Genomic DNA, 27,720 nt, shown 5'->3' on the forward strand with positions numbered 1-27,720 from the left:
GTGTCTCCGGACAGCGCTGGCCCCTGGCCTCTTAAGTGAGATGGGCGCACAACCCCAGAGTCTGTCAAGACTGGCCCGTACGGGCAGGGGTACCTTTACCTTTACCTTTTTAAACATGCATAAGGGTTGCACTGCACAGAAGACAAGGTGAAACCTCGTTCGCAGTTTTGTGCTCTCCCATGTCTTTCTCTCCAGAAACGCGAGAAGATGGCCTCTCATGATCGATCCTCAGGGCCAAGCCAACAAGTGGGTGAAGCACATGGAAAAGGCAAACAGCTTGCACGTCATCAAACTCAGCGACACGGAATTTGTGAGAACGCTAGAAAACTGCGTCCAGTTTGGCACACCTGGTAAGCGACTGGGCCCTGAAAAGCAGAGACTGCTAACGAACTTGGAGAGTGCAGGATGATTAATTGTAAAAGCAGAACTGCGGGTTGCTTTTATAGTTGACCAAATTCTGGTTGCAGTACCACCAGACCAGTGGAACTTTTATTGCACTTGAAAATTAATTTATAATCCTTGTTTTTCGTTTTGTTCGGGGCATGTGACAGTCCTCTTTATACTGCTTTGGTCTCGATCTGATTTGACAAGAAATATATGCTATCGAACTACTGATCAAATTGCTAGTCCCTGCCCTGGTATTCAAAATACAAGCTTTGCCTATTCTTGTCTAGTTCAGGACTGAGGAACCACTCTCTCTTTCTCTCTTTGTATATAATTTTTATTGAGTTTTCTGCTTTACAATTTGAAATACTCGTTTTACATCCTTAAGATATCAATGACTTCCCTTCTTCTCTTTCCATGGTTCATTTTACATATCATAAATCCCTGCATATTTTACAAAAGACACCATTCAGTATCCCATTCTTGCATCCATCAAAACTTGTTTACACTGTTGAATTTATCTTAATGTTGCCAGCATTTTCAGCAATACACAATTATTTCCCAAACATTTATATTCAATAAACATTTTCCAATCTTCTTTAAACGTATGTTCTTCTTGTTCTCTTATTCTATAGAGAGTTGTGCATATTCTGTCAACTTAAGTTGCCATTCTTCTTTGGTTGGGACCTCACTTGTCTTCCATTTTGGGGCTAACAAAACACAGGCCGCAGTAGTAGCGTACAAAAATAACCTTTATGCAGGAACCGCTTTCTGCCCCAAGTGCCAGATTTGAATGCTGCCAGCCTTCCTGGAGGCCACATTCCAATGGCAGGTGGGGCAAAATAAATCCATAACCATGCAAAATCAAACAAAAGAACAAAGAAATTACCGTATTTTTCGCCCTATAGGACACACTTTTTCCCCTCCAAAAATGAAGGGGAAATGTGTGTGTGTCCTATGTGGCGAATGAAGGCTTTCGCTGAAGCCTGGAGAGCGAGGGGGGGTCGGTGCACACTGACCCCTCTCGCTCTTCATGCTTCAGGAAGCTATCCGCTGCTAGCAGAGAGCTTGCCGGCACCCAGAAGCTTGGGGCGTGCTGAGCTCAGCACACCCCAAGCTTCGGGCTTCGCGCAGCGCTCCGCTAGCCGTGGGAGAGCCACGCGACTCTCCCACGGCTAGCGGATAGCAGCCTGTTCTGGGGGCTGGGGTCGGGGAAGCTCGGGCTCCCCCCGCCCCAGCCCCGCACCTGGGGGAAAATAATTTTCTTCTTCTTTATTCCCCCCCCCCCAAAAAAAACTAGGTGCGTCCTATGGGCCGGTGCGTCCTATGGAGCGAAAAATACGGTACAAACACGTTATGGGAGCAGCATGCCAGTAGCAAATAGGTCCACAGCTAACACACCAAACCACCAACCACAGGCATCCACATCTACATCCACATCCATCGCATTATTGCCTTCCTTCCTTCCTTCCTTCCTTCCTTCCTTCCTTCCTTCCTTTAGAATCATAAGATTTTAGCATTGGAATGGACCACAAGGGTCATTTAGCTCAACCCCTTGCAATGCAGGAATCTTTTGCCCAACATGGGTCTCGAACCTGCAACGCTGAGATTGCAAGTCTCATGCTCTACCCACTGAGCTATCCCAGGCTTCAGCCAGAACATTATTTCCCCTCCGCCTTTTGTTGCTGCTCCTAGCAAATTGTAAACCAGGGAGTTAATGGTTTATTAACCAAATCTTTTTTTTCTGGTTGTAACCGAAGTGCTGCTGGAAAACGTTGCTGAAGAACTGGACCCTATTCTTGAGCCACTTCTGCTGAAGCAGACCTTCAAGCAGGCTGGCAGCATCTGTATCCGTTTGGGCGATTCCACCATTGAATACGCTCCCGACTTTCGCTTTTATATTACAACCAAGCTGAGAAACCCCCACTACCTCCCGGAAACATCTGTCAAAGTGAGTGGTTTGCACAGGAACATGGAGCTCTTTGCTTTCGCTTTAATAATCAGATTGCTCATATCATTTGCAATAATAGGATTGCAGTCATACCACTTGTTACGTTTGCTTCAGCTTGTGCATTTTCAGGTTGCGTCCCGCGGTGACCTGGAAGTACCGGAAAGGGTTACTTCCGGGTTTCACCGCCCGTGCATGCGCACATGCGCAAAATGATGTCACGTGCATGTGCAGAAGTGGCGAATCATGACCCACGCAGATGCGGGTTGCATTCTGCTCATGTTGCGAACGAGGCTCTGGAACGGATCCTGTTCGCAACCAGAGGTACCACTGTAATCTTTTCCACAATGCTCTCCCTCGCGGTTGCATATGCTAGTATGATCATCTGCTTTTACCTTTAATTTTTCATAGCATTATTATTATTATTATTATTATTATTATTATTATTATTATTCACTTTAGCCCATATATGAAAATAATAATAATAATAATAATAATAATAATAATAATAATAATAATAATAATAATAATTTATTTATACCCCACCCATCTGGCTGGGCCTCCCCAGCCACTCTGGGCGGCTTCCAAAAGAATATTAAAATACTATGATACATCAAACATTAAAAGCATCCCTAAACAGGGCTGCCTTCAGATGTCTTCTAAAAGTCTGGTAGTTGTTGTTCTCTAATAATAATAATTTAATAGCACACATCGTCTAATCCAGCCTTTCTCAACCTTGGGTCCCCAGATATTGTTTGCCTACAACTCTCATCATTAATAGTAGGGGCGCCACCTATAGGGAATCCTGCAGGCCCGAGCACCCACAAAATAATTGTTGTGGGTATTCAGAACCCACACTGAAGGGCCCCCGACGCAACTTCTGGTGCCTTGCGAGACCTCGGAACCTGACTTCCGGTGGCTCCCATAACCTGGGCACCCATATCCCGGGGCCCAAGTCAGTGCCCTGATTGCTAGCCACCATGGTCTGTGGTCAAGGATGATGGGAGTTGTAGTTCAAGAAGATCTGTGGACTCAAGGTTGTGAGAGGCTGGTCTTAATCCTTGGAGCAAAAATAACAGTCTTTTTACTGCTTTCACTCAGTGAAAACTGGCAAATGCTCCCTGTAGAAGGTGTTTCACTGCTTATACACCATATATTTAAAGCACATGCCCCTGGAAGAATATTGGAAACTGTAGTTGCTAAGGGTGATTATAGTGCTGTGAAGGGTGAACTCTGGTTTCTTGGATTCTTTTGGTGTGTGTGCTTTAAATGTGTATTAAATTTATGGTTTGCACACAGCCTACATTTCAGGGGCTTTAGATTAGCATTGGCGTACGGTTTACCTAGCCCTGTTTCGATTTGGTTTTTAATTCTTTTTTAAAAAATCGCAGGTAACATTATTAAACTTCATGATAACGCCGGAGGGGATGCAAGACCAGCTTCTCGGGATTGTTGTCGCAAGGGAGAGACCTGATCTCGAAGAAGAAAAGCAAGCCCTGATATTGCAAGGAGCTGAAAACAAAAGGTATCAAAATCTTACTAGCTAGAAAACTTGTTTTAGCAGAAGGGATGAGAGGAGAGAAGTGGCTAATGTTGAATATGAAGGCATCGAATTGTGGATGCTCTTAGTTAAAGCTGTTGCCAAAGTTATTTGCAGACTATGGCTTATGCAAAGGATGCTTTCTTGCAGAAAGACTGCAGACGCGTGGCCTTTTTTTATGGCTGTGAGATGGGTGTGCCATCACTATCTTGTGATGAAATGGATGCTGCTTAAAAAAATTGTTTTGTTTAGGCAAGTCTACCCAGACATGTAAATTGATTAAAACTTTTTTTTTGCAGTGTTGATTTTTTTGACTTATTCTGTCTCCTTGGTTTTTTTTAAAGTCTGTTGATCTTAAGAATATTTTACATTTTATATAAACTACCTGGTGGGTTTTAACAATCTAATCAATCTAATTATTAAGCTATAGATAGATAGATATAGATATAGATATAGATATAGATATAGATATAGATATAGATATAGATATAGATATAGATATAGTGTGTGTATGTTTAAACCAGTGCTTTTTTCTGGGGGTACACAGGGGTTCACATACCCCTAAACATTTTGTGAATCTTTGTACTTTTGTCCATTTACTGTATTTATTTTTTGTAATTTGAACTATAAAATGGTGATTTTCTTGAGTCAAAATGAGAGTAACCCTAAACATGTGGTTTTTTTAAAAAAAAAACCAATGGTTTAAAAATAATAACAGACTGACAGACAGACAGACACACACACACACACACACACACAGACAGAGAGAGAGAGAGAGAGAGAGAGTGAGTGAGTCAGTTTTGGAAAGTATCCCCCATTTTCCTTTGCCTCCCCTCAGAACAAAATAGAGAAAAGGGGATCTATTTATGCCCCCTGGTAAAACTGAGGGGAGGGAACAGGATCCTTTTTTCCTTTTATTTTTGGGAGAAAATAAGAAAAAATGTTACCTGGAGCAAATGGAATTCTGGTTTGTCTGTTGGGACTCTTTTTAGCCTGTTCTTAATGCAGTAGTTTTAAATGACAATTTATCTGATGATGGGGAGCGGGGGAGGGGTTGTGGAATTATGGTCCAGAAGACATTCCTCCCGAAATAAGAAAATGCAATCCACTCAGCATCCGAAGCCACTTCTTAAAAATTAATCTCTATAATTAAAGAATAAACCTATGATTAAGTACTTGTCTGCCCCTATCAGCAGACTAACAATGACTCGTGTTAGGCACTTGAAAGTGAATTGGAGGTGCTTTCATATATAATTTCTTTTTTTGTTGTTGTTGCTTTGTTGCTCTGGCTCCCAAGAGAGATGCCCCCCTCCCACCACAAAGTTTTCACTTCCTCCCAGTGACAGCTAACTTTTAATCCATCTTTTGGTAGTTTTGGGACAAGCTATTTTAGTTGCCTTCCATTCCAAAAAAAATAAAAAATGATTTAACTGGTTTCATTATGAAATGCAGCTGGCTATAGCAATTTGTGGGCCAAACTAGACATTGGAAGGGATTCAGCTAAGTTGTTGCACGTGTAGAATGAGGTCCGCTCATGCTACAAGACTTGCGTGTCGAGGTCCCCAAGCCACCCCCCAGTAACTCACACATCAATTTTGGTTTGGGTTTTTGGCACGATTTTGGCCACAACTTTATTTAAATACATCCAAGTGAGTGGTTGCTTAGGTAATGGTTCCGACTATCTGTCCTTGCCCAGGGGACAGAACTGGACTTCCGGATTCCAGCGAAAGCCAGTGCGAGAAACAAATTTTGGGGAGAAAATGAGGCTGGGCCTCAGTCCCTCACTTCTCACCCTCAAGCTCATGCTGGCCCAAGTCCGATGCCAGGGACAAGGGCGAAAAGAATGGCAAGCCCCTGGATTCCTTTAACGGAATTCCCTTTCCGCACCACCATTGGAGGGGTAGGCACTTACCCCTCCACCAACCAACTTGAACCAATGCCTAACCGCCAACCTTACAAGTTGTGGCGATTTGCTACACAGTAGGAGAAACCCAAATGGCACCAGCCAATCAGCCAAATGGACAAATTCCTACCAGGCCCCTGCCTCAAAGCAGACGACCCCATGACAGGCATAGCAAGGTCAAGCGAACAACCCCCCCCCCCCCAATACAGGGAGGGTGGGCGGGTGATCCGGTGCAAGCAGCCAAGAGAACGCTCAAAGTTGGGCGACCAGTATTTAAAACCTCTGACCCCTCCTTCAAAATTGGGGAGCTAGCGGTACCACAGATCAGGGATGATAGGAAGTGTAGTTCAAAAGCAGCTAGAGACGCAGGTTTGGGAAACATTGTCTTAGACTGAGACAAAAATCATTTGAGATCATTTTAAGTGACTATTGAAAGCTCATTAGAAACCCTCACAATAGAAAAACTCCTCATATATTTTATAAATTTATCCCACTGTGTTTTTTTTAATCAATATAATTACAGTTGCACCTTGGATCCCGAACGCCTTGCGAGTCGAACCTTTTGGCTCCTGAACGCCACAAACCTGGAAGTGATTGTTCCGGTTTGCGAATGTTCTTTGGAACCCAAAAGTCCAACGGGGCTTCTGCAGCTTCTGATTGGCTGCAGGAGCTTCCTGCAGCCAATCAGAAGCCGTGCTTTGGTTTCCGAATGTTTTGGAAGTCAAATGAACTCCCAGAACGGATTCCGTTCAACTTCCAAGGTACGACTCTATTTGCTTCCGTAATCGCATCTAATCCTTTTTTTTTTTTTTTACTCGCGGACTTGGTCATTTGTTACTTTCGTAACAGAAGAATTTGGGATTTTATTACAGACAGCTGAAAGAAATAGAGGACAAAATTTTAGAAGTTCTTTCATCTTCCGAAGGAAATATTTTAGAGGACGAAACTGCTATCAAGATATTGTCTTCTTCTAAGGCTTTGGCTAATGAAATATCAGAGAAGCAAGCTATAGCGGAAGAAACCGAAAAGAAGATAGATGCCACTCGAATGGGCTACCGCCCCATTGCAGTTCATTCGTCGATTCTATTTTTTTCAATTGCTGATCTTGCCAATATTGAACCCATGTACCAGTATTCCTTAACCTGGTTCATCAACCTTTTCATCATGTCCATAGATAATTCTGTGAAGTCTGAAATTTTACAAGACAGGTATGTGAAATCCTTGTATGCTTTAATTTTACCTTTCACATTTATTCAGGCTCTGGCACAACCTTATTACTTATTAGCTGCAGGCAATTAAGTCTTATCTTACCTTGAAAAAAATCAGGATACAATCCAAAATTAAGCATGCCCATTGATTTCAGGGGAATGAAGCATGTAATTAACTTTGCCACTGAAATCAGTGGGATTTAGAAGTTTGTTTATTGCTGTATTGTAGGGGAAAACAGCTGTTGTAGACAAACCTAACATTCATGGGAATTCAAAGGACAGGAGACAAAATATTCAGTGTTTTGAAAGAACTAAGATGCCCCCCCCCCCTTTAAGAACCATGCAAGAACATTACCTGGTACTTCCTAGGTAACAAGTATATGGAAGTGACTGGGAAACTCGTAATCTTTAAAACAGAATAATGCCCACGCAGTTTTCTCCCTTTATTAAATTCAGTATATGGAATAAATGTCAAAGCAGGCCTTAAACAACAAAGCTTGAGAAAACTGGGTAAGGCTAGCTTGACTAATTTTGGTACCTTCAGCTAATTTGACATTGCATTTAAGTTGACTTCACGGGAAACTCATTTAAAAAATAATGCGCTGTGCAGATTGAGTTCAGTGTCAGATTTTATGTGATATTCATTTATAGCTTGAGAACGATAAATAATAAAGGACAGCTTGGAAGTTTCAGTTTGCAGCTTCCCCCACATTGTGCTTTCTGGGTGCTTTGCTTGTTTTATGCCCTGTTGTTTTGCCAGCCATTTGGAGCTCCATCATTTAACATTTTGCTCTGTTGACACTTGAGGCGGGCCAGCTGTGCTGCTGGTGACAGCAGCGAGATAAGGGTGCTGTTGTCATAATCGGGGACACTGCTTGGGTTGTTTTGCAAAGGCACAGAGGGATTTCCGAGGATGCAATAACAGGAGAAGAATGCACACACCTGTCTTCAGATGAAGGTTGCACAACCCTTTTGGCGATGCTCTACATGTCATTTCCAGAATACGAGATAGCATCCTTCTCCTGCTCATTGCAGTAAATACCGTATTTTTCGCTCTATAGGACGCACCGGACCATAGGAGGGGGAGAACAGGGGAAAAAAAATTCTCCCCCTCTCTGCTCAGTGCCCCTTCAGCGAAGTGGCAGGAGAAATTGAGCCGCTTCCATTTCTCCTCCAGCTTCGCTGAAGGGGTGCTGCGCAGAGAGGGAAAACTGTGCAGTGCCTATCCAGCGAAGCGAAGCCTGGAGAGCAAGAGGGATCGGTGTGCACCTACCCTTCTCGCTCTCCAGCTTCAGGCGGCTATCCCGCAAGCCTTCGGAGCTCAGTGGGAACTCCTGCTGCGCTCCGAAGGCTTGCGGATAGCTGCCTGAAGCCCCCAGAGCGCAGCGGGAGTTCCCACTGCACTCTGGGGGCTTCAGGCGGCTTCAGCGAAAGCAACGCGAAGCCTCCGGAGCACGGGGGGAACTCTCGCACTGCGCTTCGGAGGCTTCACGTTGCTATTGCTGAAGCCAAGGAGCCTGCATTCGCTCCATAAGACGCACACACATTTCCCATTAATTTTTGAAGGGGAAAAAGTGCATCTTATAGAGCGAAAAATACAGTACCCATCTATGGAGGTAGGGGCAAAGGAAGGGTGGAGGTGGGGGGGTGGACAGCCCGGGGTGTCTTCACTGGGGGGGGGGGTGACATTTGGCGCACCGCCTACCTGCCTGTGACTCCCAAGCCTACCCCGAGCTGTCGGGGGAAGGGGGGAGCTGTGCCGGTTTGCCGGCAGCATTCCCCCCTTCCCCCTTTGTTTGGTCAGCTTGGGGGAGGCTTGGGAGTTGTGGGTAGGCGGCATGCCAAATGTCCGCCATTGGCAGCTCGCTCTCCCCCTGTGGGCGGCTCACTCCACCCCTGGCTGCAGGGCGCACATGCCACTCCGTGCGCCTGGGAAGGCACCCTCTGTGCCCCACACCCCTCAGGAGCACGCCTGCCCTGGGCAGCGTGGGCATATGCTCCACTGCTGTATGGAGAGAGAAGGAGATGGGGGTGGAGACATATGCCTTGGGGTAATTTTGTTCCTAGTCAACTGAAGTGGGCAGCTAGGTGGGTTCAGGCAGGAATATAGGATTGACCCTTGTTCTTCTAGGTGTGCCATAACACACTCCTGCTGCCTTCGCCCCTTCTGATGGCCATGTCTTGCATTGGCGACTGATTCCCTCAGGATGTGGTGAACTCTCCTTTGTTGGAGGTTTTTAAGCAGAGGTTAGATGGCCATCTGACACGGGTGGCGCTGTGGTTTAAACCACAGAGCCTAGGACTTGCTGATCAGAAGGCTGGCGGTTCGAATCCCCGCGACGGGGTGAGCTCCCGTTGCTCGGTCCCTGCTCCTGCCAACCTAGCAGTTTGAAAGCACGTCAAAGTGCAAGTAGATAAAGAGGTACCACTCCAGCGGGAAGGTAAACAGCATTTCCATGCACTGCTCTAGTTTCGCCAGAAGCGGCTTAGTCATGCTGGCCACATTACCCGGAAGCTGTACGCCGGCTCCCTCGGCCAATAAAGCGAGATGAGTGCCGCAACCCCAGAGTCAGCCACAACTGGACCTAATGGTCAGGGGTCCCTTTACCTTTACCTAGATGGCCATCTGTCATAGATGCTTTAGTTGAAATTCCTGCATTGCAGGGGGCTGAGCTAGAGGACTCTCAAAGTCCCTTCTAACTCTTACCATTCTGCGAATAGTTCAAAGATCGAGTTTCGGTTCCAGAATCCTCCTTTGATGCCCTCTCTGGGTTACAGTCATGACCTTAAGTCTTCCTGAACCTTCAGACAAGGACATGATTACACTAGTTGACTATGCTCACATGCCTCCACATACCAATGATTCAGGGGTTATTTGTGAAATGTCTTACATAAAGAAAGCTCTGTGGCTCTTAGCAACATAACGCAAGCAGTGGATCTCACAGGAGCAAGAATTTGCTGGGTGTGTGCAGCCCTATGCAGGCTGGATAGAGGTTAAAAAGAGAGGAAGCTTATAGTTGTGAAGTAGGGAAAATGGGATGTGATACAAAAGGGCATGTATGTGACCTTCTGATGTGTAAAGAATACAGCTTTTACTATGCTGCATTTCATTGTGTGTCAGCAAGAGGCCCAAACGCTGCTTGTATTTCACGGCTAATGCACTCTGTGAAGCCTTTGCAAATGGCTGACGTGTTTTTGTGTTTTGCGTTAGTCAGGAGGCAAGGCTAAAACAGGCTGCCTACAAAATCCACCAGCAGCACATCCGTAACTGAAATCTAAGTGGTTTGTAATTGAGTTTATTCAGTAGCTGGTTGTAAAGTGAGATTGTAAAGTGGCTGGTTGTAAAGTGAGACCCTACCTGCCTGCGGACTGCCTCGCCAGAGTGGTGCATGCTCTGGTTATCTCCCGCTTGGACTACTGCAATGCACTCTACGTGGGGCTACCTTTGAAGGTGACCCGGAAACTACAACTAATCCAGAATGGGGCAGCTAGACTGGTGACTGGGAGACCATATAACACCGGTCTTGAAAGACCTACACTGGCTCCCAGTATGTTTCCGAGCACAATTCAAAGTGTTGGTGCTGACCTTTAAAGCCCTAGACTGCCTCGGTCCAGTATATCTGAAGGAGCATCTCCACCTCCATCGTTCTGCCCAGACACTGAGGTCCAGCTCCAAGGGCCTTCTGGCAGTTCCCTCACTGCGAGGAGCCAAGTTACAGGGAACCAGGCAGAGGGCCTTCTCGGTAGTGGCGCCCTCCCACCAGATGTCAAAGAGAACAACAACTACCAGACTTTTAGAAGACATCTGAAGGCAGCCCTGTTTAGGGAAGCTTTTAGTGTTTGATGTATTGCAGTATTTTAATATTTTTTTTGGAAGCCGCCCAGAGTGGCTGGGGAAGCCCAGCCAGATGGGCGGAGTATAAATAATAAATAATTATTATTATTATTTCCCCAACCTTCTCTTTTCTCTTACAGGCTGAGGATCCTCAAAGACCATTTCACTTACTCCCTCTATGTCAACATCTGCCGTTCTCTCTTTGAAAAGGACAAGCTGCTCTTCTCCTTCTGCCTAAACGTGAACCTCTTGAAGCATGATAAATTGGTTAGTGCCGCTAGGCAAATGACTCTGTATGGTGGCCCACATACAAATCTGCTAATCTGTTGGCGAGTCCACAGATGCCTCTCCCATTCTGTTCCATCTCCTCTCCTTCGTGGGAACATCCTACCAACATCACCATGCGGTCAGATCTGGTGGCCTGGAGGCAAATGGGCTGCCAAGCAGACAACTGAGGTTGTGCAGCTCAATGCAATTGTTCAGACCAGGGCCAGCCCCCATGTTTGAGGGGCAAGGCCTGTCCTGAAGCTGGTGGGATTGGGATCAGCTTGTCCTCTGGACAACAAGAAGTGGACAGGGACTCCTGGGGTGTAATCCTTCTACCTTTATACCTGTTAAAATTGTTCTTTGGCTGTGATATGGTACATAGCCCTGTTGTCAGGTACTTGTTGATTCCTGGTATAGCATTCATTTTTCCTGCTGTTTACATGTATAGGGTTTGGCAGCTTTTCCCAGTTGGCTCTGGGACAGCTAGAGGAAGAGCCAAGCAGTAATCTAGTAGCTTACACTAGGGGAGGCCTTACGGGATAGTGACTGCCATCCTGCCATTGCAGGTTGACATATACTCGGAGTTGAGAGTGGATTTCATGCTCTTTATTCAGCTCATAGTGGGGAGGAGGAATGGAAGTTCCCTCAGAATGTCTGCTTTATATACATTATTTACACAATGTGCCCCACGTGATTGGCTAATTTCGGGATTCACCTGTAGGCCAATCAGGTTGCGGATTCACTTCCACCTGGAGCTGGATTGGGTGGTTCCTGTGGACCAGTCAGACTGCTGCATTCTGGATCCTGTTGTTCTAGGGCCAATCAGACTGCTGCATTCTGAATCCTATTCAACTCAGTACATAACACAGGTTTTCAAGCCATTGCAGAGCTGATCCACAAAGTTAGCATGGCAGAGATATTCATGTGTGGGAGGCTGTGGGTTTTTTGGCAGGAACTTGGGGGAACTGAGATCCTTTACCTTTTTTAAAAATAAAAAATAATTCTGTTTTTGTCTGGTGGGGCTGGAATGGATACACACCCAATGCCTGAACCAAAAATCCACCTATATCTGCAATCAGTAAAGTTGTGGCCATTTCTAATCCAGATCATTTACTTGAGTTTATTAATCACATCTTACCTTTAGCCACTGCCTGGGGTGGGGGCACTGTGACTGGGCCCACAACAAACAAACAAACTTCATGGTGTGTTCCCCTACCCCAGAAAAACAGCACTGGGTGACTTGGTAAATGTCAGCTCCAAACTTTGGGTGGTCTGTGGGCAACATGCATTTCATTGCCGCCATCCCCATTGTCTGTCCCCTTGCTCTCCTGTCTCCCCTTCCCGAACCCAGTTGGCTACATTGCCCAGAAGGAAGTCAAGGAGTAAAGGCTGCTACGCCACTGTGGCGATCACACAGGGTCCCCAGACGTTTGGCGGTCTATTGATCCCTGTGCCACCACTATGATCGCTTCCCCGCTGCCACCAACCCGTTACCCTCGGGTACACACCGAGTCCAGACAGTTGTTAACATTAAAACAAATAATCAAGTTTATTTTATAAGCATGAACAAGGTTATGGTTTCAGATCATTTTTCTTGACAGTTTCTTAATCTTTGTTTATTTACTGGCCTATACCTTCCTAATTGGACACGGGCGGTGCTGTGGGTTAAACCACAGAGCCTAGGACTTGCCGATCAGAAGGTCGGCAGTTCGAATCCCTGTGACGGGGTGAGCTCCTGTTGCTCGGTCCCTGCTCCTGCCAACCTAGCAGTTCGAAAGCATGTCAAAGTGCAAGTAGATAAATAGGTGGGAAGGTAAACGGTGTTTCAGTGCGCTGCTCTGGTTCGCCAGAAGTGGCTTAGTCATGCTGGCCACATGACCCGGAAGCTGTACGCTGGCTCCCTCGGCCAATAAAGCGAGATGAGCACCGCAACCCCAGAGTCGGTCATGACTGGACCTAATGGTCAGGGGTCCCTTTACCCTTTACCTTTTACCTTCCTAATAACTTCTAACTGATTATCCCAACTGTCTATCTGACTCCTCCTATCAGTTTCACTCACTCTCACACATCAAAACTAGACCAACCCACAGACTTATCCTCCCTCTTCCTTCTCCAACTCCCAACTCTCAACTCTAACTCCTCCCCTTGGGTTCCCACTGGCCAATCATTTCACACTCATTTAACCCTTTCCTTATGACCCACCTAGGAGGGCATACGCCACAGCTGCCTCATTGCTTCCAGGTTTGCAGAGGGCAAGAGTACAGGCAGCAAATCAAACAGGAAAGTGAAGGTTCAACAGCGGGCCCCTTACTGGTGATGTGGCTCTCATGGCATGGGTGTCCCTAATGCCGACCTCAAGTTCACTCAAGTTCCCACAAGTCCTTAACACTGCATGTTTATTCTGTCTTAATTCACTGCAGATTGATGAGTCAGAGTGGAAGTTTTTGCTCACAGGAGGCATCGGCCTGGACAATCCCTACTCCAACCCTTGCCCTTGGCTCCCCACGAAATCATGGGATGAAGTCTGCCGCCTTGACGACTTGCCAGCCTTCAGAAGCATTCGGAAGGAATTCATGCGCTTGAAGGATGGGTGGAAAAACGTCTATGACAGTTTGGTTTGTTTCCCACCTTCACTCATCCCTTCTTGCTAGCTGCTCAGAACAAATACCGTATTTTTCGCTCCATAAGATGCACTTTCCCCCTCCTAAAAAGTAAGGGGAAATGTGTGTGCATCTTATGGAGTGAATGCAGGGGGAAGGCAGGCAGGAAAAGCCCCCAAGAGCCGCACACAAGCTCCATGCGGCTCTTGCGGGCTTTTTCCCTTCTCCCTCCTCGTAGAAAAGCCCGCAGGAGCCGCACGCTCCTTAAAGGGTGCGCGGCTCCTGTGGGCTTTTGCAGGAGGTGGGGGTATTGCCATAGCCTGGCTGGAGAGGTTGCGCGCGGCTAAAGAGGAAGCCAAGACAGCGAGCGGGATTTCCCTCTTGATTTCCCTCTCTAAAAACTAGGTGCACCTTATGGTTCGGTGCGCCTTATGGAACGAAAAATACAGTATTCACTGCGCCCTCAGTGGTGGTGTTGTTGTTGTCTATTCTGTCAAAGAAAGATGTATCTCCTGAGATAACCGGGAATGCGGGGATGAGCAGTTTCCAAGTTTCGTAAGCAGATTGGTTTAGATGATACACCTTGTAGGGAAGAGAACATTACTACAAGTAATATTGTTTCCTTTTAAAAAACCGTTCTTTCAGAAATGTACATTCCAGTAAATTTTTATTTTTATTTTTCTGCATTCAATTGTATTTGTATGAATCGGGGGGGGGGGGAGGTTTTCCTAAAAATATTGAGTACCAGATTCTCCACTACCCCCTAATTCCTAGAATTAGAATGTAGGAGATTACTAAATGCTTGAAGTCTTCACCCAGGTACAAGGGAGCGTAACTATGTAAAAAAGTAGGGTGAATCGGTTTCTTGGCCAAGAATTGCCTGGGGTGAAGAGTTGAATCTGGCCTTCATCAAAATGTACATACCACTTGATGGCGTGCAGTTTACAGAAAGAATAAAACGTTGAAATTCCCGATACTGTGGTACCTCGGGTTTCATACGCTTCAGGTTACATACGCTTCAGGTTACAGACTCCGCTAATCCAGAAATATTACCTTGGGTTAAGAACTTTGCTTCAGGATGAGAACAGAAATCGTGCTCCGGTGACACGGCAGCAGCAGGAGGCCCCATTAGCTAAAGTGGTGCTTCAGCTTAAGAACAGTTTCAGGTTGAGAACGGACCTCCAGAATGAATTAAGTACTTAACCTTAACGGTATTAGACAGTTGAAAAGAATTCAGAAGTTAATTAAGGTCAACAGTGAAGATTGCAACACGTGAAGTTTCTACATGTCCTGGGCCAACTTGCCTCTACAAAAACGCTTTCAGCTGTGCAGTGGGGGGGGGGGATTGCCTGGTGTGTGGGTGCTACAGTGCTAAAAGATTGGTTTCTTACAAGTGCAGAACAAGGTTTACGGGGCACCGGTAACAGTCCCAGTTCCGCAGATGGAAGTGGTTGAAGGGGGCATGCTTGGAGTAAGGCAGTAAACTGGACACAAGCTGTTACACCTTCAGCTTGGTCAGGTTGCAAATCGTCAGCCAGTGCAGATCTGTGGGAAGAGGTGCCATATACTATCAGGGTCTCTCTCCTTTCAGCAGCCGGGCTGCAGCTGTCAGGGACCGTGCTGAGGAGGGCTGCACTGAGGAAGAATGGGGGGGCACCCCCTCCTCCTGATTTGGATCCTCAATCTTCCCAGGAGCTGGAGGACAGTATAGATTTGGAACAATGGTTTGCAGATGGACATAGTTCAGAAGGTAGAAGCTGGGAAATACCGGATGGGGAACAGCTAGGAGAAGAAGCACTGGGGGAGAGAGGGTTAACAGATTCCCTGTCTTTGGACAGCATTCCTCCTCTCAGCCCAAGGTCAAGAAGAGCTGAGAAAGTGGCAGAACAGAAACCACAGAGGGTATAAGCTCAGATTACAATATGTAGGAGTGTTGTAGATTAATAGGGGTGTGAGCCTTAATTGGGAGCACCGCCATTTCTAGGAGATGGGTTCTTTGTTCTCTTGCTGTGATTATTAAAGTTTCTAACTGGTAAGAAGACTCCTTTTCCTTTGTTCTGCTTATCTACTGCCACGGGGGGGAGGAAGCCTGACAGCAGAATTCTGCACTAACTGGAGCTTTCAAGGACAGGGAAAGCCAGTCATAGTGTTTTTGTTTCGCTTGCAGGAACCTCATCACGAGGCATTTCCTGAGGAGTGGCAAGACAAAATGGGGGAGTTCCAAAGGATGCTCATCATTCGCTGCTTAAGACCTGACAAAGTAAGTGCGGTCAACTCATGCGCCAGGCAGAGTTTCGAAGGTCCTGTTGTATGTATGACACAATCGTGTTAGTTTAATCTTCCTTCAGATAGGGTTTCCATATTTCAAGAAGTAAAAATTCGGACACAAAAGTTGGGGGAAATTTCAAAAAATGTGGACATTTTGCCAATTTCCCAAAATTCTCCCCCGGACGCTAATTCCGTCATTAGAATCCCAGGAAGATCCGGATGCATGACAACCCCACCTTAAGACATGGGTTGCGAATTGTCTGGTTGCTTCCTCTATTGTAGCATGTGCTAAAATGTGGTCCACTATAGTGAGTCCTGCTTCCTCTATTGTAGCATGTGCTAAAATGTGGTCCACTATGGTGAGTCCTGCCATAGTTTTTAGACAAAAGGCGTGGGGGGGGCAGGGGTAATGAACACTAAGTTTGCCAGGTTCCTCTTGCTTAAAAAGTACCAAACTGGCAGGGTTAAATCCATCCCCTTTTCAATCTTTTGTCTGTTTGGCTGGCACCTCCATTATAAACTTTTAGGTGCCAGGCAAAAATGTTCCTTAATAATAATAATAATAATAATAATTTATTATTTATACCCCGCCCATCTGGCTGGGTTTCCCCAGCCACTCTGGGTGGCTTCCAACAAAACACTAAAATACAATAACCTATTAAACATTAAAAGCTTCCCTAAACAGGGCTGCTTTTAGATGTCTTCTAAAAGTTTGGTAGTTATTTTTCTCTTTGACATCTGGTGGGAGGGCGTTCCACAGGGCGGGTGCCACTACCGAGAAGGCCCTCTGTCTGGTTCCCTTTAACCTCACTTCTTGCAGTGAGGAAACTGACAGAAGGCCCTCGGCGCTGGACCTCAGTGTCCGGGCAGAACGATGGAGGTGGAGACGCTCCTTCAGGTATACTGGACCGAGGCCGTTTAGGGCTTTAAAGGTCAGCACCAACACTTTGAATTGTGCTCGGAAACGTACTGGGAGCCAGGCCTTTAGCTGATTGACATCCAATGCCCTCTTAAAATGTGTTGGGGAGAGAGGGGTTATTGGGTTGTTCTTGTTCTTGTTTTTATTATGTGATTTTATATTGTGAACCACCCTGAGACCTGCGGGTATAGGGCGGTATACAAAATTAATTAACAACAATACCTTCCAGAGGTCCATTATTCCCTTGCCCACCTCATTTCAAAATTACGGAAGCTGACTTTAGTGTGCAGTGTTGTCTGAAATGTCTTATTCTGAGATACTGCTGCCTCACCCTTACAGATCAGTGTGCGGCAAATGGTCTTATTTTTCTGTTTCGTGCAACTTGAAGGTTAGTCTTGCAATACGTTAAAAATAGAAACTACATAACATGATTACGGCAGTGAAAGTGGGCAGCCTGCCAGCTGCGCTTAAGTAAGGCCTCAGGTATGTAGGAGCGCCGGAATTCATATGCTGCCTTTGATCTGCAGGAGCAAAGTTAGCAAAGCTTTGGACCGTTGGCAGTGAGAGATGACCCGGTGAAATTAACAGGTAAAACTAACTTAGGTCCATTAATTTCAGTGGGTCTCCTCTGAGTAGGACATAGCTGGACGCCACACTTTATTGCCCTCCACTCTGAAGGGATATCTGCTGCACTGTAAGGATGAAAAGGAAAATGACGTAAGGTTCGTTAGTTTGCTTTGCATTGCCTTATCCCCCAATACAGCAAGTTCACCGATGGTATAAAAGGTAAAGGGACCCCTGGCCAATAGGTCCAGTCATGGGATCCCGCTTTTAGGGAAAGAGGGCACCTTTTTCAGTCTTTATGGTTCAACATCCAGGAGGCAAATACTTTGCCAATCTACTTCAAGTCACCCAGAGATCCAGCACCAGATCCACATTTATCTTCTGCCTACTCCTGATCTATAGGGTTCCTAATAGCTAGAAAATAAAACCTCTAGGATTTGTAACAGCTACAAGATAAAACCACATTATGATGCAGGATTTGGGGCAGGCGGGCGAGCAACAGAGCGTAGCTTAAATCCTCTTCATCCTTAATCTGCAAGGATACTGTCAAAAGAGACAAGCAAAAATGCTATTGAGATGAGAAGCGAATTTTCTCTTTGGGGTTTAAGTACTTTTGCTCACTTAAAAAAGAAGAAGCTTAAAACATTATTTAGGTTATAGTTTTATGCATACTTATGTGGAGTAAGTCCTCCTAAACTCAGTAGCACTTACTGTGAATATGCATATTTGACCTACAAGATGGTTTTCTTATTTTTTAATTCAGTAGATTTACGTTTTGAGGAGTACGCTTGCAGTTCTCTTTAAAAGGCCAGGATCATGCAAAGGTTCTCAAGCAATTCTCATACTTGTGCATCTCTCTAAATTCAAGCAGGCACTTGGAGTTTGAGTTCATCTCGCTCAGTACAGCCTCCAGTTCAGAAACCAATTCTGTGACTTTTAGCACCGTTCCTCTGGCATGACTTACCTCTTTATATATAAGGTTCGACATTAAGCTGCATTAAGCTGACTTGGTTGGTCTCACCTGTGAACATCAGCATAAATGAGAGAGGGAGAATTGCACCCAAAGCAAAATGCAGTCGTCAAAAGAGGAAAACTGTGGCCAAAAATTAAGAAAGATAGCCCAGTAGCCAAGCCCTGTTTGGTTTGTTCTGTTCTTTTATTTTAAATATTTCCACTCTGCTTTTCAGCCCAAAGAAAAGGCTCTTAGAGTGACTTAGCATGATAAATAATAGTTTAAAAAGGTAAAGGACCCCTGGACGGTTAAGTCCAGTCAGAGGCGACTGTGGGGTTGCGGCGCTCCTCGCTTTACAGGCCGAGGGAGCCAGTGTTTGTCCACAGACAGCTTTCCGGGTCATGTGGCCAGCATGACTAAACCACTACTGGCACATGGAGGACCATGACGAGTGTCAGAGTGCATGGAAATGCCGTTTACCTTCCTGCCGCAGCGGTACCTATTTATCTACTTGCACTGGTGTGCTTTAGAACTGCTAGGTTGGCAGGAGCTGGGACAGAGCAATGGGAGCTCACCTCATCGTGGAGGTTCAAACCGCTGACCTTCAGATTGGGAAGCCCAAGAGGCTTGGTGGTTTAGACCACAGTGCCACAATAAAACACACACAACACAACACAACACAACACAACACAACACAACACAACACAACACACAAAAGGAAAATGGCTTGCTGGGAGAAGGGGGAAAACCCCTCAGGCACTAGTTTTCAGTTACAAGGTTTTCCTAAGTTTTCTTTCTGGTGGGAAGGGAGAAAGCAAGCTCACTACAACTGTTCTTTCTCTGGCTGATTATTTTTATATTGTGAAATAATCCATGGTCCTGAAGGCAGCACTGTTTAGGGAAGTTTTTAATGTTTGATGGGCAGGGTATAAATCATAAATCATTATCATCACCACACTATATTCATAGTGCCACTACTGTGTTGCTTTATAGTGGGTTTTGTTTTAAAAGACCCTTGAGTTTTGGGTGGCCATCCAGCTGTCCAGTTGACCTCAGTGTGAGTCCACTTAGCAAAATCCCTAAATAAGTGTCCTATAGGGTGTAGCTCAAATTAAATCCTACTCTGTTCAGTGAGGCTTACTGTTAAAGCGTTGGTGAGAAGGACTGTAAACAGTTTACCTGGAATCAAGTCTCATTGACTTTCAGCAGGGCCCACTTTCTGATAAGCAGGCTTGATACTGCAGATAGACACACACACACACACACACACACATTCACTCTTTCAGTTAACAGGGCATGCAGATATCTTCTAAACTGGGGAGTAATTTAGTCTGCAACCCTCAACTCATTTGCCTGGGAAATCAGCGCAACTTACTTCTGAGTCGGCACGTATATAATAATAATAATAATAATAATAATAATAATAATAATAATAATAATAATAATTTATTATTTATACCCCGCCCATCTGGCTGAGTTTCCCCAGCCACTCTGGGCGGCTCCCAATCAGTGTTAAAAACAATACAGCATTACATATTAAAATTACATATTGTGCTGTTCATCACCTTTATTGGCTACCGTCCTAGCACCATTTAATGACAAAATATTACATGCGAATTCAGTTCTGTGACTTTAACGGTCTCTTTGCACCCCAACGTTATGTACTTTGTAAATCAGAAGTAAGTTCTGCTGACTCTTGAGCTCATTGGCACTCTGTATAGCAGAGTTTCCTAAACTTGGGTCTCCACCGGTTTTTGGACTACAATTTCCATCATCCCTGACCGCTGGTGCTGCTAGCTAGGGATGATGGGAGTTGTAGTCCAAAAACAGCTGGAGACCTAAGTTTGGGAAGCCCTGGTGCATGGCATTCAAACCTTACCATTGAACCGGCACATGTCTACTCAGAGGTAAACCCCAATGAGTTCAATGGGACTTACTTTCCAGATAAATGTGTGTAGGATTACAGCTTCATTGTGTTTTTATAAGGGATATGCTAGTCTATCTATTTTGGTACATTCAGTGCTGGATTTACATATAAGCTAAACAAGCTGTAGCTTACCCCCCAAAAAAATATTTAAAGGGGGGGGGAGAACCTGGATGTACATTTCCAAAATATAAGATAAAAAACAAATAAAATAAAACCTACTTACAGCAACAGTGTTTTGTGTTGATTAGGCTCTTATGATGTAAGTAATGGGCCCTGCCTGCTAGCCTGCTCCCTAAAATATCACTGGTTTGCTCATTTCTATATATAGGGTGCCTACATTCTACAAGTGCAAATGGCTTTAGATACCTATTAGGTCCACAAATTACCATATAGCATATATTCAACACAAAAACAGGGGCAATTTGTTGTTGACAAAGGACAGCTGGAAATATGAAGGGCCCCATTACCTTCAGTAGCTTAGGGCCTCATCAAACCTAAATCCAGCCCTGGGTACATTGTGCAGGTGTGTGTGTGTGTGTGTGTGTGCTGCACCTGAGAGTAGATGCAAAGGAGACTCCTTTACCTTTAAGACTTATATACCAGAGGGATTCAGCGGGTATACTTCCTGTATACCTGAAGGAGCGTCTCCACCCCCATCGTTCAGCCCGGGCACTGAGATCCAGGGCCGAGGGCCTTCTGGCGGTTCCCTCATTGCGAGAAGTGAGGCTAAAGGGAACCAGGCAGAGGGCCTTCTCGGTAGTGGCGCCCTCCCTGTGGAACACCCTCCCTTCAGATGTGAAGGAAATAAGCAGTTATCCTATCTTTAAAAGACATCTGAAGGCAGCTCTGTTTAGGGAAGTTTTTAATATTTAATGCTGTACTGTTTTTAACGTTTGATTGGCTGGGGAGACTCAGCCAGATGGATGGGGTATAAATAATAAATTATTATTATTATTATTATTATTATTATTATTATTATTATTATTATTATTTATTCTCTTCATGACAAGCGGCAATTGCATAAGCATCTTTCCTCAGACACAGGTCTGGGAATTGGGTTCAGCACATCCATGCTAGAGTGACAAGCTTTTTCCAGATTTGGTGTTTCGAAGGTGTGTTGTAGAGAGTTCTGAGGGAACTTATGTGAAGCTCTTTGAACACATGCTGTATAAATGCTAGGCACTGATATATTTTTATTTCTTTATGGGACACAGTATCTGGCATCTTGAATAGCTGCCTCACAGAAATCAAGAAGCCAAACTGAGCAGGATTTAACCCCCACCCATCAGTTGGCAAGTAGGCGTTAAATCCTACTCAAAACCAGTTTCCTGGGGCGACTAGGCCTGCGCACAGCTTTTGCAGGATTGATGAATCATGGTTTCAGAGATGGCCTTGTGGATGAACTTAGACTGGAGGTTCCCCCACCCTGTGCTAGAATGACATAGTGCTTTAATCCACTTTAACTGAGGAAACTTAATTTTCAGCGTGTGCTTGAATACCTCCTGCAAAATCCTGACAGTCTAGAAGCCTCCTTGGAAGTTTACAGAATGGTGCATCTCTTTCTTCCGCCTTGCTATTTTATTCCTTTTCCAATGTGCAACATCAACTTCTTTTCTTAGAATCATAGAATCATAGAGTTGGAAGAGACCACAAGGGCCATCAAGTCCAACCCCCTGCCAAGCAGGAAACACTATCACAGCACTCCTGACATATGGTTGTCAAGCCTCTGCTTAAAGACCTCCAAAGAAGGAGACTCCACCACACTCCTTGGCAGCAAATTCCACTGTCGAACAGCTCTTACTGTCAGGAAGTTCTTCCTAATGTTTAGGTGGAATCTTCTTTCTTGTAGTTTGGAACCATTGCTCCGTGTCCGCTTCTCTGGAGCAGCAGAAAACAACCTTTCTCCCTCCTCTATGTGACATCCTTTTATATATTTGAACATGGCTATCACATCACCCCTTAACCTCCTCTTCTCCAAGCTAAACATGCCCAGCTCCCTTAGCCGTTCCTCATAAGGCATCGTTTCCAGGCCTTTATTTTTAACATTCATAAAAGGGTGAAAAGAGAAAAGGTACCCTTTTCCGTATCTCGTCATTTCTACACATGACCGATGTATGTTTGTATTAAACGGCTGGCTGTGAATGATCATCGCTGGAGAGTTCATTACAAATGCATGGGCTTATTTTGCCTCTCATCTTAAAACGTATCGTTGCTTAAAACCGTATCTTTGAATTTAAAGGTGACCTCGTTTCCTTTCCCTCTTACTTGATTTTTTCAGATTATTCCAATGGTGCAGGAGTTTATCACTGGAAACCTGGGGCGTATGTTTATCGAACCACCTCCTTTCGACTTGTCCAAGGCCTTTGGTGACAGTCATTGCTGTGCTCCGCTGATTTTTGTGTTGTCTCCTGGTGCAGACCCCATGGCCGCTCTTCTCAAGTTTGCAGATGATCAGGTGCGTTGAGGACCAGTACAATGGCACTCTTTGTAGGTGCAAGGTTTTAAAGCGGGGTCTACTCTTTCTCTTCTTCTTTTTTTTTTTTTTTTAAAAAATATTTATTTATTTTTATCAATAGAAATTTACAGTCAAAAAAGGTGTATGGTCATTTTGTGAGATTCTCTGAATCTCGTGACTCCCCCCATCCCCTACATGGGTCCTTATTACAATAATTAAAACTACATAACTACATATCAATACGTTCTCCACTATTTTCATTCTTCCAAATTGTCCATAATCTTCGTTACTTTACAAGTGCTTCTTATAGTCCAGCTAAAGTTTTGATGTAAATTATAAATCCCCCCCCCCATTCCTTTTTAAAGTCCTTGTCTTCTTGGTTCCTGAGTCTCCCAGTTAGTTTTGCCATTTCGGCATAGTCCAGCAGTTTGGATAGCCATTCTTCCCTCTGTGTTATTGCTTCTTTCCATTTTGGGGCTAATAGCATCTGTGCAGCTGCTGTTGTGTACATGAAAAGTATTTTCTGGTCTTTGGGAATCTCGGTACCTGTACAGTCATACCTTGGGTTGAATGTGCTTCGGGATGAGCGCATTCGAGTTGCGCTCCATGGCAACCCGGAAATAACGGAGCGTGTTACTTCCAGGTTTCGCCGCTTGCGCATGCTCAGACGCTCAAAATGACATCACGCGCATGCGCAGAAGCGATGAAAAGCGACGCACACGTGCGCAGATGTGCCATCACTAATTATGTTTGCTTCTAGATGCGAATGGGGCTCCAGAACGAATCCTGTTCGTGTCTAGAGGTACCACTGTAATTCCTAATAGAAAAGGCTTCTGCTTTATTAACAAAAGTTATTTTAAACATTTTAAAAAATTCATTGTATACCATTTCCCAAAATCCTTTAGTTGTCTTACATGTCCACCACATATGAAAAAGATGCCTTCCTTTTCCTTACATTTCCAACAAATATTTGAACTTGTTCTATACATTTTTGATAATTTAGTAGGAGTGAAGTACCATCGACACATCATTTTCATGTTATTTTCTTTCAGCGTACAACACACTGTAAATTTTAAATCTATTTTCCAAAGACTTTCCCAATCTGCCATTTGTATATTATATCCCAAGTCCTTAGTCCAGTTTATCATAACCCATTTAACCTGTTCATCATACCCTTCCTCAGTCATTGTTCATGGGCCTCCTTCCCCATTGTAGTGAATTATGGAAGCTCCATGTGTGTGTTGGAGCACCTGAACATGAAACCAACTGCTGGATGTGAAAGGCTTTGCTACTCTGGATCTCACACGTAGGCGTAATGACTCATTATGGGCTTAAACCTTTGCAGAGTTATCGATCTTCCCTTTCATATGTATTCAGGCCAAGGACACGGCCCTTTGCTTATCTCCAAATGTCAGGGCAGTTTTGCCTGTAATCGTTAATCTCCCTAGACTTGGGCTCACCCAGATAGACACCCAAATAGACGCACTTGGTGGATGTGCATTGTCCTAATGGGTGTTACATCATTCGCTGCAGTAGATAGACATCTCCTTGTACTTAAGTGGATCTTCCGTGGGGGTGTTGATAATCACTGTGGCAGATCTGTTTTTCAGGTTTGCACACCTCGCTCTCTGCAGCGTGGTGCTCTACTTTTGATGGCCTCATATCATGCCACCTCAGTGCCCTCCCTTATCTCGCTTCCATTTTTGTTTCCTGGGGAAGAAACCAGGAGCCCGTCACGCACACCGGCTTTCCATATCAAATGTACAATTGTCCCCGTTCCACCTTTGTTATTTTATAAATGAATCGGAATCGGAAGAATCTTTATTTGCAGCAGCCACTAGCCGTAGCAATAAAATAAAATGTACTGAAGACAGGGGTAAAAACTTAACTATAGAAAATAAATTTTGGGGGTTTACATCAGGGGTGTCCAACAGGTCGATCACGATCTACTGGTAGATACCTGGGAGGTTTTGGTAGATCATGGTCGATCACAGGGTCCCTTTCCTTATTGTTGGTAAAATAGAATCCGGCCCCTCCCCCTCCCCCCACCCTGCATTCTTGGAAGATTTGCAGAACGGCAGATGGAGTACAGTTATACCTCGGGTTGAAGTAGCTTCGGGATGAATATTTTTGGGTTGCACTCCGTGGCGACCTGGAAGTAACAGAGCGCATTACTTCCAGGTTTCGCCGCTTGCGCATGCACAGACACTCAAAATAACGTCACGCACATGCGCGGAAGTGGCGAAACGCGACCTGCGCACGTGCAGATGCGTCTTACGTTTACTTCAGGATGCGAATGGGGCTCTCCAGAATGGATCCCATTCATATCCAGAGGTACCACTGTATACTCATTGAGGCTGTTTGTTTCCCTGAACCTCTAAAAAATGGGGCTGTCCTTTTCCCCTTAAAAAAAGCTCAACAGCTTTGCCTTGAACCCCAAAAAGATTGTTGCCAGTATATCACTGCCAGTTTTTAATTCTGTGATTAGAATTACCCCTGGTTTACATCAATAATCAAATAATAGATATTATTCTAATTGCCCCTGCTAAAAACCTTGCAGTTTTTGCTGTCACCTGATCATCTTGATCTGCTAAAAGAAAGGACACAGTAGCAATGGTTGAGCAACCCGGCGTAGAGAATAATAGAAGGGTAATAATAACCTCATTCCTCAAATCTTTATAAAGAGCGCAAGCCAGAAGCACATGAGCCACTGACTCAACACTGCCATCTCCACAAGGACATAACTGTTTTCCCAGTGAATTTTTGTTTTGTTTTGTTATGCTATGAATGCATTTCTTAACTGACACGGAGAAATTAGGTTTTATTGTGTTGTTGTTGTTTGAATGGCAAAGAGGGGAGTGCGAGCAGCTCGTGGGATGAGGGCTGCCACTCTTCTGCCCCTCACAATGCTCTAGCCATGAGCATTTCACAGAAATGGTCCCTCCGTGTGGACAGCATATTAGCAGAACTGGCCTTGTTTGCGTTGAGGGGTGCGTTCCTTTCAGCAGAGCATAGCCTCCCCCAGGTGATAGAAAACTACTGCTGAGGGTGAGGCTTTTGATATGAAAGGTTCACGTTGGGTGGAAAGGAGTTGGAGAATCTTATCAGCAACCCCGACAACTCAGTAAACAAAAGGAAATGAGAGAGACTTTCATGTGACCTTTGCTGATGTCGACTGCATTGGATTAATGTGGAGCCTTCTCCTTGACGGGCTGACATCACTTTGTTCAGCAATACTGTTATGTACTGAGTTGAATAGGATCCAAAATGCAGCAGTCTGATTGGTCCTAGAACAATAGGATCCAAAATGCAGCAGTCTGATTGGTCCTAGAACAATGCAGCAGTATGATTGGTCTGCAGGAGCCACCCAATCCAGCTCCAGATGGAAGTGAATCCACAACCTGATTGGCCTACAGGAGAATTCCGGAATTAGCCAATCACGTGCAGCCCATTGTGTAAATAATGCAGATACTTTGGGGGAAATTCCATTCCTTCTTACCACTATGAGCTGAATAAAGAGCATGAAATCCACTCTCGACTCTGAGTATATTTCAAATACTCTCTTCAGCAGCTGTGGAATTGTAGCCGTTCTTGTGTTACGGCGACAGTATTATTCCCTGCCCCTCACTCACTGAACGTTTTGTATGTGCAGGGCTTCGGGGCTTCAAAGTTGACCTCTTTGTCGCTGGGCCAAGGCCAAGGCCCCATCGCCATGCGCATGATCGAGAAGGCGGTGAAGGAAGGAACATGGGCAGTCCTGCAGAACTGCCACCTGGCAACCTCGTGGATGCCGACCCTGGAAAAAGTCTGTGAGGTAGCAAATGCTGTCAGTAGTCACTACGACACCTGATGTCAACCTTTCAGTACCAATGGGATGCTAGGGCTCCTGGGTGCCTGCAGGAACTTCTCGCAGGGGCGGACAGGCAAGGGAGGGAGCAGGCTGGTTTGTCGCATAGAAAAATAAATAAACGAGAATGGTGCTTGCCTGTTTTGCCACATATCTTACGTTCTACAAATACTGGAAACTTACTTTTTGATTTCAGGTGAAAGCTGGGAATCTGGGGGCTGTGGTTCACTTGGGGGGGGGGCATTTGCCATTCCAAATATTCACTTATAGAGGTGTGTATGTGAAGACGCACAGGCACACATGCACACACACTTTTGGGGTGTGCAAGGATGTACTGGTTCACTTCAACAGTGGTAACAAACTCTTGCCTGCAAATGAACATAAGTGCTAGTTCATCCCCTCTCTTGGGACAAATTGGGCAGCCATGTTATGCTGGAGAGCTCCACATCCACAATAGAGTGCCTGTGTCTGGAACCGGAGACCCAGCTTAGAGAACTGTTTGACCCAAGAAGAGATTCCAAACGGTTTGAAATCAAAACAAGCTTAGCACAACCATTGATCAAGAGGTTTCGCAGTTTCCTTTTGTAAAACTCACGCAGAGGCCAGGGTGTGTTTGAAAGATGCAGAGGCCTTTGCGAGAAAGGTTTTGACGCACCTGAAACCTCAGCTTCCATCCTCACTGAGTCCTTACACAGAATATTTTCCCCTTCTAGGAACTAAATCCGGACACAACGCACCCCGATTTCCGTCTTTGGCTCACGAGTTACCCATCACCCAACTTCCCTGTTTCTGTGCTTCAGAATGGAGTGAAAATGACCAACGAGGCCCCCAAAGGCTTGCGGGCGAATGTGATCCGTTCCTATCTGATGGACCCCATCTCCGACCCAGAGTTTTTTAACAGCTGCAAAAGGCCTGTTAGTACCTTCCTTATTAGCCTGGTTTCCTCCTCCTCCTCGTAAAGCAGCTGAAACAGACCCTGGCGGTTGTTTTTTGTGTTTGCTGGTTTAAAACCCGCCGAGCGAAATAGCCCTCCTTCTCTGCACTGAAGTCGGCAGTTGATTACCAGCTCCCGGGATGCAGTAATAGAGGATTTTATTAAAATT

The 27,720-nt window shown here is 45.1% G+C and overlaps 1 protein-coding gene across 1 annotated transcript in view; it reads left to right on the forward strand.

The window, feature by feature from the left end:
* DNAH7 (dynein axonemal heavy chain 7) overlaps positions 1–27,720 on the forward strand; it is a 148,087-nt gene that overhangs the window by 104,432 nt on the left and 15,935 nt on the right. Inside the window, exons 47-56 of the mRNA XM_079974784.1 lie at positions 196–350; positions 2,145–2,335; positions 3,724–3,857; positions 6,648–6,983; positions 10,959–11,085; positions 13,506–13,700; positions 15,853–15,945; positions 22,594–22,770; positions 26,423–26,584; positions 27,331–27,531. Of these exons, the coding sequence (XP_079830910.1) occupies positions 196–350; positions 2,145–2,335; positions 3,724–3,857; positions 6,648–6,983; positions 10,959–11,085; positions 13,506–13,700; positions 15,853–15,945; positions 22,594–22,770; positions 26,423–26,584; positions 27,331–27,531 (1,771 nt within the window). The remainder of the gene's footprint in view (positions 1–195; positions 351–2,144; positions 2,336–3,723; positions 3,858–6,647; positions 6,984–10,958; positions 11,086–13,505; positions 13,701–15,852; positions 15,946–22,593; positions 22,771–26,422; positions 26,585–27,330; positions 27,532–27,720) is intronic.

This window comes from Podarcis cretensis (genome assembly GCF_951804945.1).
Source record: "Podarcis cretensis genome assembly, chromosome: 1".
NCBI lineage: Eukaryota > Metazoa > Chordata > Lepidosauria > Squamata > Lacertidae > Podarcis > Podarcis cretensis.